This window comes from Vespa mandarinia, chromosome 12 (genome assembly GCF_050613455.1).
Source record: "Vespa mandarinia isolate Hongniang chromosome 12, ASM5061345v1, whole genome shotgun sequence".
Taxonomy (NCBI): Eukaryota; Metazoa; Arthropoda; class Insecta; order Hymenoptera; family Vespidae; genus Vespa; species Vespa mandarinia.
The window spans coordinates 975,001-988,934 of record NC_140821.1 but is presented as its reverse complement, the minus strand read 5'-3'; the positions used below and the strand labels follow the sequence as shown (position 1 = coordinate 988,934).

The 13,934-nt window shown below is 34.5% G+C and overlaps 3 protein-coding genes across 8 annotated transcripts in view; 1 reads left to right on the top strand and 2 right to left on the bottom strand.

The window, feature by feature from the left end:
* Window positions 1-2,533: 2,533 nt before the first annotated feature.
* LOC118448784 (WD repeat-containing protein 26) lies at window positions 2,534-7,775 on the bottom strand. 4 transcript variants are annotated; one of them, XM_085660724.1, is made up of 11 exons: window positions 7,338-7,775; window positions 6,648-6,884; window positions 5,968-6,127; window positions 5,711-5,881; window positions 5,328-5,501; window positions 5,013-5,198; window positions 4,665-4,931; window positions 4,385-4,530; window positions 4,086-4,294; window positions 3,769-3,963; window positions 2,534-3,690 (listed from the first exon to the last, which is right to left on the bottom strand). In XM_085660724.1, exons 1-11 carry the CDS (start codon window positions 7,349-7,351, stop codon window positions 3,644-3,646), a joined length of 1,806 nt encoding a protein of 601 aa, XP_085516850.1. In that variant the 5' UTR covers window positions 7,352-7,775; the 3' UTR covers window positions 2,534-3,643. The 4 variants fall into 4 exon arrangements, with proteins under 4 accessions (XP_085516850.1, XP_035738393.1, XP_035738392.1 ...); XM_035882499.2 differs by having other exon boundaries at window positions 2,544-3,643; window positions 6,648-7,209; window positions 7,338-7,773; XM_085660723.1 differs by having other exon boundaries at window positions 2,545-3,643; window positions 7,338-7,773.
* Window positions 7,746-13,934, bottom strand: part of LOC118448785 (putative sodium-dependent multivitamin transporter) — a 13,980-nt gene continuing 7,791 nt past the window's right edge. Inside the window, exon 8 of the mRNA XM_085660722.1 lies at window positions 7,746-7,937. The gene's annotated coding sequence lies outside the window, so the exon portion shown is untranslated. The remainder of the gene's footprint in view (window positions 7,938-13,934) is intronic.
* The window catches only part of LOC118448782 (protein expanded), a 25,461-nt gene continuing 19,916 nt past the window's right edge, over window positions 8,390-13,934 (top strand). For 2 of the 3 annotated variants that reach the window (XM_085660717.1, XM_035882495.2), the window contains exon 1: window positions 8,391-9,182. The gene's annotated coding sequence lies outside the window, so the exon portion shown is untranslated. Of the gene's footprint in view, window positions 9,183-13,934 lie in introns of all 3 variants that reach the window. The other variant, XM_085660716.1, reaches the window with a different exon arrangement.

Genomic DNA, 13,934 nt, shown 5'->3' with positions numbered 1-13,934 from the left:
GCTGTATTAATCTTTGTATTTACAGGTAAATGTGTACACATACACATACACACATACACACACGCGCGCACATACATATATATATATATATATGTGTATATAAATATATATATATATATATGTATGTATATTACATTTAAAATTTACCTGCATTTAAAATATAATCTATTTTTATATATATATTTCATATGTTATGGAATATATGAAATAAGTTATGCCTCATAACACATGAAATAAGTTACATTATGAAGGCTAATTATTATTCTAACATAATGTACATTAAAATAGAATAGTTAAATTATTGTTATAAGAAAACAGGAACGCCCAACAAATTGTGAATTTGGAATTTTATATAATTTATAGTTAGAAAAATAACTTCATACTCTTAAAGCAATTCTATCTTACATTCGTGTAATATAAAACACTTTACAATATGCATCTATTATCTCTAACAAAATTACAAATCAAAAGAAGTACATAGTAACTGTAGAATTTGTTTTGATTAATTCACTACATTTTATTTTTAAAGTAAGAGGCCTTTTCAACATATAAAAATCTCATATATTAAAAGAATTCAAAATCTACAAAAATTATATATGTATCTTTTTTCTTTTCTTTTTCTGTTTTTCTTCTTTTTTTTCCTTTTCTTTCTTTTTTTTTTTTTTTTTTTTTTTTAGATATTCATTTATAAATCATGTAATAGTTTTAGAACAATGCATACATCTTGTATATGGGACATGGTAATAAGAGTACTAACAGCTTTTGATTGGTTCCAATGGATGTGTTTTTCATATACATTATTGTAATAATGCATACATAATAATCTATAATAATGGCTATTAGTACTCTTTTAGAGTTAAGTACACGTAAAATAATTATGATAATGATATTTTTATAAATGAAAACAAAATTTTCTCTCAATAAGAGTCATTGTTGCACATCAATGTTTTGTTTTTTTTTTTTTTTCTTTTTTTTTCTTTATATAATAAAACAGTATACATTTATTACTTTATTTACATATCAGATAACAAACTAAAATGTAACTCTTGCTTAAAAATTGACAAAAAAGAGAATAACATAATCGAAAAATACTAAATATCATTCGTTTCCTTATCGTTGATTTATTTCATCACATAATAATATTAAACATCATAGTATACTTTTTTTTTATTTTGTTGTAGAAAAAAAAAACTATATTGAGAAAGTTAAACGATTGACAGTATATTTAAACATTAATAACTATTAATTATTTTGAAAACATATTGCATTAAATATAGTTATGTATAAAATTTCTTTTGTTACAAAATAAAAAGCTGAAAAATTATAGATAGTAATAGATTAATGATTCGTACTTTGGAAGTATATAACTGAATGAAATTTATATATTAAACAGAGATGTCTGTAGAGATAATAATATTTTCAATTATCAAATAATAATGGCATTAATTTTTCTCAGTATTTTATCTATTAAGAATATTAAATCGTAAAGCAAACATGTAGTATATCTTTTATATACAAGTTACTTCTCTCTACAATCTTCATTATTGCTTTTTATAATATCGTGAGGAAAAGTACAAAAGACAGACCATGTACAGATGGTTTGCTATTGATATAATAATCTATTTAAAGTTATACATATTAGGCTGCATATGAAGAAGCCATTGTAAAACATCACGTGAATGCTTAAGTTAAATCGAAAGGTTACTTATAAATGAGTGGAACTTTTGTACAATTTTATAGACATTATACTTCATCATAATGTAAACTGTATGAAACGTATTATATATGCTATTATAAATTATGATAAAGTGCTGGAAATATTTAGTTAGTTTATAAAGTGCTAAGGCACCAGAGGTAAATGCAAATGATAATCGTGATTAATATATTTTTCTAATAGTACTATATGGGAGCATCAACTACAGATATTTCTTTTGTATTTTTTTTCTTTCTTTCTTTCTTTCTTTCTTCTTTTTTTGTTTTTTTTTCTGTTTTTTTTTTTTATATTTATTTATATAATATTTACTATGAAAGTAAGCACTTTTATACATACACTTCAGGATGATTAGAAGATCTTTTCACTTTCTGTGTGCAAAATTAAATTTCTTCGTCTTTTTTTTCTTGCATTTTGTTTAAGTAGCATGTATATTATAGTAAAGTATGTTAGCAATCTTTTTTTGCATGCAAAGCAAAGTTAACATGCAAAGGGACATTATGAGCAGCATTTACAGATAGATATTTAAAGTTTGGATACTCATTGAAATATCTTCTGCTTTATGCTTATATCACTTTTTAACAAATATAAAATTCATTGATATTAATACCTTATTATAGAAAAATAAAGATTTTAACAATTCGTCCCATAACTGCCATTAAAAATTCTTACTGATTAGATACATTTAATGTGGATTAAAAGTTGGGATTTTTTTTCGCTTTTTTTTTTCAATACAGCAATTTTTTTTTCTTTTTTCTTTTCTTTTCTTTTCTTTTTTTTTTTTTTTTTTTTTTTTTTTTTTTTTAAATATTAAAACCAAATGGTATGTTTATAAAAATGATTTTTATAGGATATGAGGTCATGCATAAAATGTTTATCATGCCTTGGATATATTTAATGCATTAAATTGAAATTTGAATCGAGTTTTTATTTTGAAAATGTGGCAGTTAAAAGACAAACATACAAACATAATTATACATTGTTTACTTATACACTCGATTTTGTGTATTAAAATTATAGAGATAAACTTGTAAAATATTTTATCTTTGCACTCCAAGTTCCTTCTATTAAACAAAATTATAATTATAAAACCTGTATTTATTTCTTTTTTTATTGCATGGCAATATACAAAGTTCGAAATTCTTTTCTCTTATTTTCTGTGTTCACTATATTTAATCATCTAGTAACCTTTCAAGATTAACAGCATATCACATGAAGCATTCTCGTTCGATATAAGACGTCAAGTTCGGTTTGTATGCTAGAAACATAGATCTTGTCTTTTCCACTGATGAAATATAAAACGAGTTAGAGATTCACTACACGTACGACTGTTATTTACAATGTGTTTTATTAGCATGATTAAACAGATTTCACATAATCCTTGTCAAAACAGTGTGACCAAATGGTTGCCCTCTTTGTAATTTCTTTATTCATGCATATAAACCTTCACCCTTACACTAATTCTAAGACGGAATTTCTTTAGTTTCTATACTGCCATAACATATTATATTTATTTTTTATTATGCTCCTCTCTTTTTATTTTCAAGTATTACCTCGTATGAATAAATCACACAGCTCAATGTGAGATATAGTGAGACGGATTATATATTATATAAAATCCGTAAATCAACCAAAAAGAAACGTACACATAAGTTCCCAAATTTTTACATATCTGATTAGCATTTTATTGGTTAGCAGTTTATTGCTAACGTCCATATCCCCCATTTACCTCCACATTTAATTGATGGTCTATAAATTGATGATAGTGAGGCACAGAGGGATAATTGCGATGGGCAGGAAAAAGTCAGCATGACATTCAGTAAAACAGTCTTTTGAACACCATGAAGTCATGGGAATTTTGATGTGCTGTAATTCGCTACGATACCATTTCGTGCCAGCCACTGCTATTTGAGGATGCACTTTCTACCGATGCTACAATATAACGACAATAACTCGTATGTGATGAAATAATGTAAGATCTTAAAGTAAAGGAAAATATCAAGTTGAAGTATATACACATTAATTGTGTCTATAGAATAAATCTGTATAAAGCTTACCAGTCTTATCATTATCAGCTTTTTCGGGAGAGGAAGACCTTGGTCCCCATATCCTAACTGTACAATCATCAGATACAGAAGCCATCATTTGATGATAAACAGGATTCCACGAAACACAATTAACCGTTCGACTGTGCCCTGTTAAAGTCGCTATGGGGAGCTCTCGCTTGATATGCCATACGTACACTTTATTGTCTATAATAAAAAAAAAAAAAAAAAAAAGAAAAAATATAGTAATAATATTGCGAAATTTTTTGTGCAAAGATACATTTGTACATTAATTTGAAGAAACAATAGGATCAATTTACTCAACATACCTTCACTACCAGACGCGATAAAATCTTGATTGATACCTCCAAAACAGCTATGAATTGTAAAATGTCCTTGGGTAACACCTTGAAAACGCCTTACTAAACAACGATCTTGTAAATCCCATAAATGTACACCCTGATTAGCCACATTAAGTAAAGCAAGTCTATCCGCTTTGTTTACACTAAAGGACATGACAGGATGATCCTCTTGTAATCTATACACAATTAAATAAAAAAATATCAATTATATTAAATTGTAACCATGATGAGAAAATTAATGAAAAAAACAGATTCATTTGACGTACATTGTAAAATCACATAATTCGTCAAAATTATATCCTCGAATTCGATGATGAGAATCAGCTGCTAAAACAGTTTTTCCATCGCTTCTACACCATAAGCACTTAACTCTAACGCCTTCCCACGAATCTGAGACATTACCATCCATATCCTGTATTGATATAATAAAGATCTTATAGAAACAGTATAATGACAAAAGACAATATTAAAACAACTAAATTCAGTGGTTTACATTATTTTTTTTTTTTTTTTTTTTTTGGATATCTTTATTAAATTGTAACTTACACATTGATAGAACTGACCACGAAGTCCTCCAGCAACAAATTTATTTGAATCTCGATGCCAGGCACAGGCTGTCAGAGAATCATCGGTACTTTGCGTTAATTTAACACGTAATTCACAGTCAGGCGTATCGACGCACCAAAGCCATAATTCAGGACAATCTTCAGGACCACAAGCAATAAGATGGCTACTATCTGGACTCCAAGCTATAAGCGCAACGCCATATGTATGTCCTTCCAATGTTTTTCTGTGCGTTACTCTTAAGGTTTCCTATAGATGGATCACGAAGTATAACATTATAATAAGCTTTTTCAAGTATTAGAGCTTATTTATTAATTGTATAACTCTTACCGGATCGACATCCCAAATAATCACAGTCATATCTTTAGAACCTGTGGCTAATTTAAGACCATCAGGAGAGAATTTGCAATACCAAACTTCGTCGCAATGATCATTCAGCAATTGTACAGTATGGCACGGAAATTGTTCTTTGCTACAACTGTGGTCCACAAGCAGCGACACATTTTCCAAACTTGTCTAATTTATGGCGATAATAAACATAAAACAGAAAACGTATATACATAAGTATACATAAGAAAGAAAATGCAAGGTAAGAAGTTATGAGGAAATAAATACATTCCAGTAAATTCTATTATTTTAAAATACCTGCATATGCGTTACATGGTATGTGCACTGCTGATTTTGCATTTCCACTGCTTGACAAAGCAATGAATGAAGCCGACGTGGTGGCAGCATAATGGAAGGTGGAAGATACCTCTGCAATCTATCCATAAGTGCTGCTCTGGAAGCTGAACCTTTACCATCCCAGCCTGCACGTGTCTGTCAACAAGTGTCTATTTGCTAATGATCAAATTTTCAGTTGCATGTTAGTTTTGTGAATTTTCTACATATGTATTCAAACTCGAATTCTCAAAGAATTTGCTATTTAGAATATGCTCACTATTATGGAGAATGTAAAAACAACAATGTGTTAAAATAACAATTTTAATTCGTACAATGGACACGATTTAATGATTTAAGTGGAGTACCTGTAATTCATCACGCCCGCTACACATCATAAATGCTGACAATTGATGAACACGGCCCGTATTATGGCCCAGGGGTGTCAATTCATTGCGTAAAACCTGTAAAGCTTCTAGTACTAAGCCTTCCTCCAAATATTCCAGATACTTTTGCTCTAAGAGTAGGAATTTCATTTCCTATAAACACGAATCAAGATGTAATATAATATTGAATAAGAAATTAGACGATTATACAAAAAAAATTTTAATAATAAGATCTTTACCACCAAGCTCTGACTTGCACCATTTAAAAAGGACTTTAATTCATTAAGGTCATGGTCTGCTTTGTTCCAATCTCCATCCATAACATGCTGTCTAAACTTTGCAGCTGCTGGATGGTCCAATCGACAGCCTGATTCTTGCATAAGTAGATCTGCTGTGCGGCTGAAGAAAACAAAAAAAAAAATTTTTGTATGCTTGTTTATTATTCCTAACAAATTGTAAGTTATATTAGAAATAAAATTATAAAGATTTCACGCAAATGTATTAACATGAAAAATATATTACAGTTAAAAGTTCAAACAAAGGACAAGAAATTTGAATAGGAATTTTAAAGAAAAACTTATATTTTGCTAGAAATTTATTTCATATAGATAGTACCAACAGATTCATTCGGAGCAACATCATTACGAAGTAAATATAACTAGCAGATACTAGTGACTATATTTCATGATTCTAAAAATAACTTTCTCTTGCCAAGTAGCATGTATGGTAGAATAGTTCTCTTGATAAATGCTCACAAAGGAAACAAAAGAAACGTCAAAATAAATTCAAATCTATGCAATAATATTGAAAATAATAAATTATTTCTTAGAGGATTGAACAATCAAGATTAAAGTGAATGTTCAGAGAATGTTTTTCCATATGAAAATACAATGAATTATTAGAAAGAAACAATACGTACTCTAGCCCAACAGTTTTCAAATGTTGCCCGATGAGTCTCACAATGTCCTGATTAGTTTTGTCCATTATTTTTGGAGGTCCTAAACTTGGATTAGTTTCCCCATTCACACCATTGATGTCATTATCGGATTCCGGTATCACATTGCCATTAGCGTGTGGTCCCCCAGTGTCAGCCGTAGCTCCGTTCTGTTGCAGCCCAGAAGAAACTCCACCGTTTGAGGCCTGCTGCTGCATTACGCTGTTATGCACACGGAAATGTTACCGTGGTTGCAATACTTGTCCGGAATACTAACGCATATGCGTACTAAGCGTAACATTTTTATCTTGACATGTAATATCTTCTCTCTCTATCTTTTTGTTTTCTATTTTTGATATATTTATTTACTTTTTTTTTTTTTTTTTTTTTTTTGTTTTTTGTGCGATTAAATTTGAAAACCGTATAAGTTTGCATTAAAGAGAGAGAGAATCAATAAGAATTCGACGGAAGAATTTGGATAAATAAGAAAACCGCTCGGGGATACAGCGCATACGAAAGGAATCCGACGTCGATACGTCTTGAGATTCTGGAAGGAAGAAGATACACGTGAGAGGGTCGTTGAGTGAACGTACGAAGAGGGGTATGTCCTCTCCGTGTTTCCGACTACGCGTCCGCGAACTGTGTCTGGCAAATAAAGAACCTGCGTTGCGTTACCGATAGTTCTCCATCTCTGGATTGGAGTGGTGCTCGTCCGCTGGTCTTAGAGTAGCCGGGAGAGAACTACGGGACCTTTTGCGCGGTGGCGGAGCGAGTCCACCGTCGTCCGACTCGCCGCTCGAGGCCAGGCTTATGCGCGTACCGCCCCGTTTTTCACACGATTATTGTCCCTCTCGAGTTCGTTGGTGGGGCTGTGGCTGGGGCTGAAGCACGCACGCAGCCACGATTACGTTGCACGGGAAAGTTCTTCTCGCCTCCCTCCTTTTTTTTATTTCCTCCTTACGTTTAGAAAATCCACACGCGCGCTTACTTCTTTCTTTACCTACGAACAACGTTCCCCGTACAAAGCAAATAAATCCACGAAAAAACAGGATTCTTGTATGCCTGCCAATACGGATGATACGAACAATGACTGCACACAGCTGATACTTGTTTAGATCGTCGTTTACGTCACACTATGGCCTTCTTCGCAGATAGCCTAACGTACTCTCCTGCCCCCTATCGTTCGTTCATACAAATTCTTCTTCTTTGAAATTGATGCTGAATTTAGCCGTATCTCTCATAGGATGTCGCCACTGATCTCGCATCTTGGAAAAGCTAAAAAACCGATCTAAGGGAGGTTAGTTTTCTGTGACGAGTAAAGCGCGCAATTCATTTCATATCCGTCGAACGATAACGAATTATAACAAATTATAATACCAGAATATAAAACCGGAGACGCGTTTTTGGTATTACGTTATGCGTTTGTTATTATATTACGTTCTCGCATTCTTTAGCTTCGATAAAGAACAAATCTTATTTAGCTACGCGAATTTTTTACAAACAGGTTATAAACGTTTGAAATCAATGTTACGTAGAATTTTGAATACACAATGTTCATTACAATTAAGGGACGATAAAAGATACGTTAGAAGATTCGCGAAAGAAAAATACGCGGTTTGATTCGAAAGATGAATCGGCTGAGATCGGGCAGTCGAGCGGTGCTTGTTCGGTGTTCCTCGGAGAACCGAGTCAAGCAGGACGTACGCCGGCAACCGGCAGTCGTTCGCCGGCCTCCGTGGCGTACACATCATTGTTGTTTATTACTTTTAATTCGCGTATCGTTCTTTTCCTCTCGTTATTACTTTGATTCTCTCACCTATATCTCTCTTCCTCTTTCTCGCGTTAATACGTCTCTTTATCGTCTTGTCTTTTTATCACAATTTATTTTTCTACGTGTATACGCGCATTGCACCTAATAACCACGCGCAATTTTTTTCTCGCGAAGAAAAAAGGCAAAGGCAGCCAATCCGCCCACGCCGTAGGTATTTCTTTTCACAGACAGAGAGAAAGAAAGAAAGAGAGAGAGAGAAAGAGAGAGAGAGACAGACAGACAGACAGACAGACAGAGACGCAGATAGACAGAAAGAGAGAAAGAGAGACAGACAGAAAAAAAGAAAAAAAAGAACAAGTTTTATTGGATAACATACGTTCCATTAATGCGAACGTCGCCGCGTAGCGCATTTTTCGTTCGCTCGGTACACCACGTACGTGTGAGCGCGCGCGCGCGCGCGCGCCCACGACACTTCAGTGGCATGATCGAAGAAACTTCGATTGTCAACGATTGTTAGTTAAAATCGTACCTACAGAAGTAAACAGTTTTTGGTGCATTGTGATATGTGATCTGATAGAATCGAAAGATCCTTCTTTCTTCGCGAGTGTTTATCTACTGACAACGACGACCACCTGTCGCACGAGCAACGCACGCGCCTCTTAGTGTCACATTTGGATTAATCGGATTACGCGGGAACGTGCAAGGGGACATGTTTTTCTCCACGAGATAGATCTTCGCAATATAACAAGGTACCGAATAATTCAATAAAATTACAACATTATTTATGAATTTATTGAAAGGAATGACAGGTTCCCTTTGATTAAATCGAAGATATAGGGATAAAATTTATTCTTTATTTTCATCATTCCTATAAAAACTTAGAATATATTCTTACTTGTTGTTCATTTCATAATTCTTTTCTCTCTTTCTCTTTCCTTACGATAATATCGTTAATACTTCCGTATCATTCGTGTCGTATTTTTATTAGTCAACGATGGTTAATGATCCTTATCTTTCAATGAACGAGCGGAATGCAAAAATTAAAATTAAGGAATGCTTGGAATTTTAATGAATACATTAGAGTGAGATTAGAGGACTGCGTGGTATTTTAAAATTAAATATTTCAAATGCATTGATATTTTATAATATTTAATTATAGTTTCGGATAAGCTTTAACAGAACTTTTTAAAGGTATATGCATTAAGGTTATAAATAAAACATTAGGATCCCGAATTTTCGATTAACCTATCTCAAAATGGCTTATAAATCTTAAATAAGGAATGTGAGTTTCTATAGTAGTATACGAGTATAGCGTGGTTTGTAAATAACAAAATAACCGCGTTACCATGAATGGGTCTTTGCCTTTCGAAAGGCGCGCCGAGTATTAAAGAATTTCTTTCTTTCTTTCTTTCTTTCTTTCTTTCTTTCTTTCCTTCCTTCCTTCTTTCGAGTGTACGCACGCGTACGCGTAGGAGCAGACGGAGAGGGTTCTACATCGTGCAGCAGAATCGAATGAGCCGTGTCAGTAGAAAACGGATAGGAGAGTGGAAAGGAAGGAGGTGGGCGCATACCAGTGCATACCAAAGAGAATGCGCATGCGCAAACCTTTCCCTCCCCCTTGCGATCTCCCGCGCGATTTGCCCGCGTCTTTTCCAGCGCGCATTCGCTCTTCTCTTCGAATCATTGACTCTCTCTACTTACTTTTCATTCTATTCATAAGATCTCATCTTGCTCTTCTTCTTTTTTTTCTTTTTTTTTTCTTTTTTTTGTTTCGTTTCCCTTAAGGCTTGTTACAGCGTCTAGAAGTTTTTTTATTCCAAAAAAGAAATGGCTATTGTGTACGAGATAGATAGATAGATAGGTATATTTAGGAGTTGAAATTACGCGCGTTCTTTTTTCTTCTTCTTCTTCTTTTATTTCTTTAGCTACCCCCCCCCTCCCCCCACGTTCCTCTTATTTCACGCAGTTGCATCCCTCGTGCATGTTCACGCTCGCTTTCTTGTATTTCGCATACTCGCTTCTAAGCTTTCACGAAGGCTCTCGTGTTTGCTCCGTGTAAATATGATCGGTTCTTGTTCAAAATGTTCTTCGTCTTCGGAGACCTTTACGCGTTGTACCGGTACAAATAATCCACTCTTGGAAACACCGTAGAAAAATATCTTGGACGCGTTTAACGTGGAATGCGGCGGCAAATTTTAAATCCAAAATGAAAATATTAAAATCGTCGAAAAGTCTGTCGCTTTTTTGAGTTTCTTTTTTTTTTCTTTTTTTTTTTTTTTTTTTTTTGTAGTTTTCAAGTTGTTGCCTCGGATTGTCTAGTCAAGGAAAAAAAAACTCGTCGGGAGGGTCGAAATATATTTGGAGAGGATGCGAGAAGATGATTATAATTCTTGGCTCGAAGTTGCCCTGAACGAAAGGAATTTCGAGGGCCGCCTCAAAGAAAAAGAAAAGAAAAAAAAAAAAAAAAAAAAGAAGAAAAGAGAAAAGAAAGAAAAAGACAAAAGGGCGATCTTCCTCTTCGATTATTGTAGCTCATAAGATTTTTATGTATGCATTCATGGCGTATATTCCTGAATGAGTATCACACGTTCGATCTCGTTTCTAAACGTTTTATTAATAAATTTTACGTTACGAGCACGTGCCGCGTAGAAATTTAATGATGAAACTTCAATCGGTTACACATACATATATCATCATTGACATTTTCTCGTACAACGTTGACGTTCTTCTTCACGAACGTAGAGAGTCGACGTAAGATATATACTGTAGAAAGCAATTTATGGAAAAGGGTTTGCGGTCTTCCGACCTTCATATTTACGTTGCAGCGCAGCTGGACTTTAACCGCACGAAAGCGGTTCTTCTCGAGTTAGCCCTGAAATCGCGCTTCCCGATTCGAACGTTGCGCGAATCTATCTATGCGATTTGTATTCTTGGATTTTTTAACATTTTTGGTTGATTTTTTAAATCTTTTTTTTCTGTCTCCTGTCGAGAGAACTTCACAACGTCCATTCGAGTCAAGTATAGAAGTCGATTGAAAGTTATTTTAGAGAAGTACTCTCGTTGTACGTTTCCTGTTCTAAACAGGAAAAGGTATAGAGAGAGGGAGAGGGAGAGGGAGTCTAAGAGAGAGAAAAAAAAAGGAAGTAAGAGAAGCTTCGGCACTACAATCGATGGAGAACGGTTGATTCCGTTTTCTTTCGTTTTACCTCTCTCGCGAAGAAGAGAGAAGTAAAGAAACTTGCTGGCAAAGTCCCGAGATCGTGGCCCGTGAACGGGTGTGAACGCTCGTACGTGCCAGAAACGAATAATGAAGCCGTGCTACGATCCACGATAAAACCCGATGCCCGACGTTGGAACGCCACTCACGTATAAATCTTTTACCTTGTACCCGATTTGCGAGCGCCGCACCGCGCCAGTTCAACATCGCCGTCTCTACGAGACAAGTTGCCCCGAGACAACGATCCATTTTACAACCCTTTTCTCTAACCCTCCGGATAACCCATAGAAATAAAGATTCTTCCTTTGTTGTTGTTCCGAAAGAAACAATTCTTTTCTTTTCTTTACGAGCCGATCCCTCACTGTCATCCGACGTTTCTCGTCGATGAAACTTCGTCGCTTAATCTTGCATAATTAATTCGCACGCTCGCGTTGCTTCTTGTAAGAGAAAAAAAATGAAAAAAAAAAAAAAAAAAAAAAAAAAAAAAAAAAAAAAAAAAGAAAAGAAAAGAGAGTAAGAGCTTTGGAAGCAATGGAAATAATCGAATTTAAGAGTAACGCTAACGGTTCGTGATCCTCTACGATCACATTGTAACGTATAACTGTACGCGCACGTGACAACCCATTCTCCCCCTTGTCTCTCGTTCCTTCTTCCTTCTTTCTCGTAGTTCTTTATAGTTAAATTCTGTTAAATAGATATTTTTCATTCTTAAAGATGAACAGATATGTTTCCGCGTGAGATCGATTTTCCTTTAATGCGAAACTCATGCGTGACACGCGTATACGAGTATATACGATATGATATACATAAATATATCGGGACTATATCGAGTTGTACCAAACGATCAAACTAGTTCTCCGATGTAGTCGCATAGCACTCCTCGTGGTCGGTCTCTCGCTTTCTCGTGGTATGTAACTCGTGCCATGTAACGTTACGTTCTCATACGACATACTCCAGATCCTTGATACTAGTCTTACTCCGAATCCTCAAAAAATTCATATCCCATTTCTTTCCACATTCCCATTTCTAGCTTTTATTTCCTTTTCTTCTTTCCTCATAAGATAATGTAAAAGTAAGTAAGTAAGTAAGTAAGTAAGTAAGTAAGTAAATGGCTACTATCCTCTCCGGACAAAGCGAATACCACGAGAAATTCAGTTACACTCGGTGAAAGTACCTGCCTGAGTGAGCCGAGAGTACGGCTTCTGCGAGTTCACGCACACGCCTGATAACCGCGATGCTGTACGCGATAATAGTACGTGTTATTACGTAGTACGATCGCAACGCGGAAGCCCGATTTGTCATTTCAAATCTCGAATATCGAAGGAAGAAAGAGAATCGTAACGCATCGTTCGGATATCACCTGTTGATGATTACCTTGTCTCAAAGTTTTCAACTCGTTTCCATTATTTTTATCTTTAAGATTAAGTATACCAAACGTATCAAAATTAAATGAAAATTCTTATGTTGTATTTAAATGGTAGCCATAGATAAATTATAATTCTTTTGCTTTTTGTAAAATATTTCTTTTTATCTTCTTTTAAATTTAGGCTTTCAACGAACTTGAAAGACTTTTCTCTCTCTCCCTCTTTCTCCATTTCTCTCCTCTCAACCTCACCCCGTCCCTCCCTCCGTCGAGTTTCCACGTTGAACATCGAACGGCTCGAATTCCTCGAACTTAATCCGAGCCTGAGTGCACTCTACCGCGGTATGCACTCGGAATGCAGCTCTCAAAGTGGGCTGCTCTTAGTTATCACCGCGCATCGTGGAACATGGCTACTTGGTGAAAGTAGCTCCACCTTCGCAACGCGAGCGTATGTGGATGCTCGCCAGGATTCCGCGCATACACGGGTTCGTAACGTTCGCTCAAGAGATCACGAGAGTATCGAATGTGAATTTACCAGCATCGTTCCTACTTATCCCACTTGATAGTAGAACGAAAAAATTGCAATTTTCACACGTTGACCTGGTTAACTTATTTATAAGGTCAAATAGTAATGCAATGTACACACACACACACACACACATATATATATATGTACTCGATTATTTTGCAATGATTAATTTATGGAAAAAAAAAAAATTGAAATTGTTAATATACCTACAATAACCTTGAGATGATTTTAATTTGGTCCAAACATTTTTTTAATACAATTAATGGTCAATCAATTAACATAGGATGTTTGTATATATATTAAATAGAAAAAGATGTTAAACGTCATTCCATTATTTATAGGAATAGAGCTCAAGAATTCTTATTAGATGATGGGGAGGGGGAGAGACAGAG

Coding starts and splice junctions, on each gene's coding strand:
- LOC118448784 (XM_085660723.1), bottom strand. Junction 6,128..6,647: donor TTGAAAACTGTTGGGCTAGA/GTACGTATTGTT, acceptor TGTTTTCTTCAG/CCGCACAGCAGATCTACTTA. Junction 3,644..3,768: donor AGCTGATAATGATAAGACTG/GTAAGCTTTATA, acceptor GTTATATTGTAG/CATCGGTAGAAAGTGCATCC.